Source organism: Medicago sativa, chromosome 1, assembly GCF_051527215.1.
Source record: "Medicago sativa cultivar Bolivia chromosome 1, Bolivia_mono, whole genome shotgun sequence".
Taxonomy (NCBI): domain Eukaryota; kingdom Viridiplantae; phylum Streptophyta; class Magnoliopsida; order Fabales; family Fabaceae; genus Medicago; species Medicago sativa.
In genome coordinates, this window is record NC_140749.1 from 7,492,026 (window position 1) to 7,498,796 (window position 6,771).

Genomic DNA, 6,771 nt, shown 5'->3' on the forward strand with positions numbered 1-6,771 from the left:
GTTTAACCTTCTCAACAAGTAGCTTTATTTATTATTTTTTTGTTTGCAAAAACAGGGATCAGGTTTTTAACGGGCCGTATCGTATTTGCCTAAACCCGATTCAATTGTATTGGTTAGCTGTTGTTTCATTAAGAAAGATACATATTGAATTGAAGTAAAATTATACTAGAAATGAGAGTGGCGCAGCGGAAGCGTGGTGGGCCCATAACCCACAGGTCCCTGGATCGAAACCAGGCTCTGATAAATTTTATTTTTTATTTTATTATTTTTTATTTGATTTTTTTTCTTTGATTTTTTTGTTAATAAACGGAAAACAATTCTCGCATCTCATTTTGGACAAACTTATGCACCAATTAGACTCAAACAATCCTCCATATTTATTTTTCCATTTGATTTTTTCTTTGATTTTTTTGTTAATAAACGGAAAACAATTCTCGCGTCTCATTTTGGACAAACTTATGCACCAATTAGACTCAAACAATCCTCCATATTTATTTTTCCATGAATTCCCCTCAAAAAGTATAAAATGGCTTCAAAATAATGAAAGTCTTTGTCCTTTTTGCAAGAGTTATCTTGTAACATCACATATTCTATGTCATTGAAACTTAGCTCAGTAATGGCTGAATAGCTCAAAGACTTGATTTGTATTAAAACCGAAGTTTGAGAATTCTAGAGTATAATCAATTGATAGAAATAGTGTTATGGTGGTTGTTGGTTGTTTGTGAGTTTAAGTATGCTCCATTTAGTCCATTTAGCGTTTAGATGCAAGACATGTGACACCATAATATCCAACGGTTTAGATTTTAAATTAAAAAAAAGGTGTATGTTTGATAATAAAACAGGAAAAACCAATCATCTTCTTCCCTCCTCCTCTATGCGTGACCAATCTTGCCTCTTTCTCTCAACACGCCGCCGTCAACCTCCGACCACTCCACCTTCGTCAATCACAGTTGCCGCCGTTCCAACCTCCATCATTGTGTGGTTTCAATCCATTAAAATTTGATACAATCCTTTGTAATTTTAACAATCTGTGTTTTTGAAATTAAGTTGGAAATTTTGTTCAAAAGACATCTTTATATCAATTAGATTTAGAAGTAGCAGCTTCCTTAGATTTTCAGTAGTACCACAAACACTTAGATATGGGAACATGAATTAGTTTGTAAGGATGGACGACGATGACAGACTGTGAGAAGAAGACGGCAAAGGTTTGTGATTTGTTATATTCTGTTATCATACACATTTTTTTTAAGGGAAATGTTAATTTGTGCCCTTAAGGCACAAGTTTAGAAGCCAAATGTAGAAATATTGTATTGGAATGCGTGCATTAAATTTAATCTTTAATGTTTTAATGAGTTGAATGCACAAAATTTAAGGAAATATTTCTTTTTTGGGATTTCTTAACATGTGCCCTAAGGGCACAAGTTAACACTACATTTTTTTAATTTAAAATCTGAACTGTTGGATATTATGGTGCCACATGTCTTGCATCTAGACGTTAAATGGATTAAATGGAGCATTGTTTAAATGGAACATACCTGAACTTGTTGTTTGTGACATGGTGGGAAATCCTTCAACACCAAAGTGCTATAAGACCAAGCTACGAGATGGGTGGTGAATCAACATAAACAGTTGTGTTTGTTGTCCTTTTTAGCAACTTAGGAAAACCTGAAATCAACGATTACAAGATACTCCCATGTGATATAAACTTTATTCAAAAAAATTTACCCAAATTACCTTCATTTAATTAAAGGTATAATCTATATACATTTTTTTTTACAAATATGTTCATATAAATACAACAAATATTTTTATCTAAATTTTGAACTTAATACATTTGACTTTTTAGATCATTTTACTTATATTTCATTACAGAGGGATAAACATTAAATCCATGATACAGTAATACAAATATCAAGTAAAGAGTTATTGAATGTTGTAAAAAAATTTAATAAAAACTTTTGGTACATTTATACGATGTAAATTTATATTTTGGATTAAATTTATATACATTAACATTGTAATTTTTGCTTTACACCGTCTCTCAATAATAATCGTTAAATCATAAAAAAAATGTTTGATTTTTATTTTAACGGATTCTAAAATGATTAATTGTGAACCCAAATAACACTTAAATAAGATGCAATAAATCTCTTTCAACTTAATTAGAGTTTCGGAAAATCTTTTGAAAAAGACTTGCCATCAATTGGAATCTCACTCGACTCGAATGATTAGTCTCTACACACTACATTTACGCGTAGGGTATATCTTTTTAAAACCAGAAAAAAATATTGATTGTCATTGACTTCTAACATAAAATTCCCTATACATGTACCAAAAAATACCAAATTTAAAAAAGTTGCCCGTTATCAAAAAGCACATATTCCCTCCCTCACTCTCATTTCCATGTACTTACTCATCATCTCTCCACTTACAACCACTCCCTAAAACCTAGGGTTTTTCTCTCTCACCAACTTCCTTCAACAATTTCTCAGTTCCAAACAAAATGGACACACAAAACCCTTCAAAACACCCCCCACTTTACTACCAACCAATGCTCAAAGAATCAATCAACCGTTTCCTAACCGAATACCGCAACGGTGCTACCAATTTCACCGATTTCACCTCAATCTTCTCCCGCGCAATTCACACCACTTCAGACCCACCAATTCCACTTCTGTGGTTCTATTCAGCCCTTGAATTTCATACTAATAGGTTAAGAGAAGCTTCTAGAACTTCACTGGTTGCGGTTAAGGGTTTGTTTCAGCTGCTTGTTTCGTGTTGCGATGGATGTGTCGCGATGAAGAGGATCGGTGTTTTAGCGCCGTTGGTGTTTGAGATTTATCGTTTGATGGGTTGTGGGGAAGAAGTGAAGAGTGAAATTGAGGGTTTGGTGGAAGGGGTTGTGAGTTATTGTAGCATTTATTGTATGAAGAGTGAAGTTGAGGTTAATGGTGGTGATGCTAGAGTTGGGGTTTTGGAAGAGGGTTTTGTTGATTTGATACCGGTTTGGATGGTTGATTGTGACGGTGGTGGTGAATCTGGGGTTGGTGGTGATTGTTTGAAAGGGTTTTTCCCTTTTGTGAGTGATGGGGTTCGGAAGGGGATTGAAATGGGTTGTGAGGTTGGTTATTTGGCTGGGGTTGTTATGTTTGAAGCTCTTTTGTTGAAAATGTGTTTGATTTTTGAGGCGGGGATCGCGAGAGGGGAGAAGGAGAAGAAGTTGCATGCTGCAGCAGTTCAGGTTATGACGGGGTTTCGGAATTTTTACTTTTTGGGTAAGAACTTGTTGCTTCTCTTATTATTACCAGCATGATTTTAAATTGTAGTCTTAGTCTTTGATATTGCTGTGAATTGAAGTCAAACATAGCTAATGTAATCTCAACTGCGGTTGCGTTGATATTGCAAATACATCGAAAAACATGATTTAACTTTTACTACCTAAATTGCAGCCGCAATCCATTTTATAAAACCTTGATGACAACTATTTAGACTTTTTTCCAGCAATTACTAAGTGTACAAGCGGGTGGGGTATTTAGGATCTGTTTGGTTTGACTTAGTCGAGCTTAAGCACTTGTCAGACTGTTTGGGAGAATTTATGAAAGCAGTTTATAACATGTTCAGAAGCTGTTTTCAACTTATTTTCATAAGCTCTCAAAGTCAGCTTATGAAAATAGACTGTGGCTTAAACAAAAACAATTTAACTTTATTGTATTTTTTTGTTATAGAAATAGCCTATACATAAGTGCTTATTATCATCACAAGTGCTTATGTTACAAGCTGAAAATTAAGCTGTTAACGTAGGAAATTCCAAACAACTTACATATAAACTCTATCCATTTGTTGTCATGCATTCTTTCTCTTTTACTTAGCAGCCTTAACAATTTTGTTGCAATGAACAGTGATTGCTGTTTTTACCAAATGCCTCAATATAATTATGTTCGGTCATTATGTTGGAGTTTGGAGTAATGTAGATTCTACAGCATTTTAGGAAGCCAGATCTTGGTGAAATTTAATTTTGATTGTATATTTATATTTGTGTTTTAATACTCAAGTTGGTTTTGATGTTCTCACACAAACCATCCACGTAGAGTTGTCTCCTGTCTTTGTATGGGTCAATCTGATCATACAGAATTGTCGATTTTCATAGTTTATTATTTACCTTTATTTGTATAACTTGTATATTACTCAGTTTGACGTAGGATATGTCCTTGTGCTTTCTGGGGTGATTTCGTTACAGTTTTCATTTATGACTTCCTGACTGCTTTATTGGTGCTTATCAGATATGCTTTTGAGGATGATGTTGGAGCCAGCTTTGCCAGTGATCTCCTTGCTGGTAAGTACCATCATATGCTTTAGCATTACTTAGTTGTAATTCGGAATTAAGGGCTTGTAGACAAAGACAAATCACCTCTCCTTTTCTCCATGAAACTATGTGTAAGATTAATTTCATATGATTTCAAGCCATCTTACTCGTCCACTTGGCATAGGTTTAACTGAAGCTGAAGCCAATCATATTATGATGCCACTGCCCCTTTATAGAGAGGTTACTTGAGTAGCGTTTGACATGCAGAGTTGCAGACAGAATGAATTTGATCAACCTGTTTTGTTCTCCTGTTCCACCCTTTTAGATAGGATCCCACACTTACCACTTTTCCTTATTTAGTCCTGTTTTGTTCTGTTTTTTATATGCACCAAGCACAGAACTAAACTCATGTTCTGTTCCAGTTCATTTATCAAACATTATCTTAGATTAGCTGGTTATAAGATCCGACAGTATTTTTGGTTCGGCACGCCAAACCTATTTTACAGAAAAGATTATAGGTCACTCAGGAGAGATGAGGGCCCTACTCATATAAGTTTATTTTTCATGCGATAATTTAGGTAAGGTCCAGAGTTGAAATATTGATTCTGTTTATTGATGTTGGAAGTTGTTAATATGATAATTGAAATTTTTGTGATGTTGGAAAACTATGATTTAGATTTTGGAATTTTAAAACTTATATTAATCTTTCCAGAGAAATTGTTTAGTTCACCAATTCTTCAAGTATAGTTCCCAGTATATTGTCTTTGAAAAGGGCTACTACTTGGTTAGCTGCATTGATTATTCTTTGACATAATCTTCTCAACATTGGCTACAATGCTGGGCAGCCTTCTTCCGTTGGTAATTCGAGTTCTTTGGTTTATGGAATGACTTATTTCATTTCCCTTCAAGAAAAGTATGATGCATTTCATTGTTTGTTTCTAATTTTCACTGTCATATTCAACAATTTACTGGTCGTTTTGCTATAGGGTTCTGACAACGAAGTTCTTTTAAAAGAAGCCCTGTACTATTCTGTGATGATGATGGATTATTCATTCATTAATTGTCAAGCTGGAGTTTCTTTGTATGCCGACAGCCTGAAAGATTTCGCTATCAATTGGTTGTTTGTTGCTGAGTCAGCTATACAGTCTGCTAGGTATGAGAAAAGCCTATTGTAGCTGTGAAATATGAATTAGGAAGTGGTTTCTGGAATGTCTCAGCTAATAAGTCTGATAATCTGCTTGGTTACAGGGAAAAGGGTGATCATGGGAAAGCTACTTCTTATGTAAATTCCTTCTGTAGGTCCTGCATTCCCATTCAATTGATCAACTGGGTTACTCGTCAAAGCGGCATAGACAGAAAGATCGGCAGACCAAGTGTTTCCACTCCTATTGATCTTATAAGTGAGTTCCACCAATTACCCCTCCATTTTCTTTTATTATTCTTTCGACTTCTCTTTGACTGTTAAGAGGCTTTTATATTTTTAAAAAAAGTTCAGCAAGGTGTATAATTGAATGTGGCTGCACCCAATTTCAAGTTATATCAGTGTCGTTGGTGATTGGATTCTGACTATGGCTAGCTAATGCCAATTATGCGTAGTCTCTTTCCTTTTGTCTGTCAGATTTTTTTGTTTTGTTTTGCTTTGTTGCGTAATTAATGACTAGTGATTTCTTATTCAGAATGGCTTCTAGCTGCTGAGGAACACGGATTGGCAATATTTGGTTGTGGAACTGGCAAGCATCGTGCAAAGGCTTTCGTTTTCACTTCAAGAACTGTGCCTATGCTTCCGGTGGTCAAACATCCCTTTTTAAGTTCTATACATGGAGGGTTTTCAGGAACTGTGCCTATGCTTCCGGTGGTTGAACATCCCTTTTTAACTTCTATACATGGAGGGTTCGTGGCAGATAGAGTTCGTGCTAGTGATGTAGAGATGCATGATACTGTGGACGCCGTAAGTTTGTCTGGTGATGATAGAATGAGCACATTCACCACTGATGCAACTAGAAAACGCAAAGAAGGAATTGAGGATGATACAAAAGTACAGCTAAAGTATATGAGATGTCAGTTGCATGAGAATGCAGTGAGAGAAAACTCCTGTACATTCAAGCAACAGTGATGGTTTGGATAGTGGAAGTGTAGCAGGGTATTTTGGTTTCACGAATCTTAGGAAGTAATGGTGCAATATGGTTGATGAAAACTTATGAGAGGATGCAGAGTTAGCAATTTTTTGTGACTTATCTATTTTGGTTACTTTTGCTGCTAGTGAATAGGAAACATTGAGCACAGCATGATCTTCTGGCATATATAGGTGCCTTCAATTTCATTTTAGTTGGCATAATGCCATGATATATGATGTACTTTGAAGCTTCAAATTACCTATCTATACTTATTATGCATCTGACTCGGTCCTGAAGCCAGTAATACCAATACACATTGGACTTATTATATTTGAACATAGTTTTATCCTATTA

General features: G+C 35.2%; 1 protein-coding gene across 1 annotated transcript; it reads left to right on the forward strand.

Annotated features, from left to right (window-relative positions):
- Positions 1-2,397: 2,397 nt before the first annotated feature.
- LOC146952212 (uncharacterized) lies at positions 2,398-6,771 on the forward strand. Its single transcript, XM_085700124.1, has 5 exons — positions 2,398-3,275; positions 4,281-4,333; positions 5,290-5,456; positions 5,552-5,703; positions 5,980-6,771. The coding sequence occupies exons 1-5, from the start codon at positions 2,504-2,506 to the stop codon at positions 6,414-6,416; spliced, it is 1,581 nt and encodes a 526-aa protein (XP_085556250.1). The 5' UTR covers positions 2,398-2,503; the 3' UTR covers positions 6,417-6,771.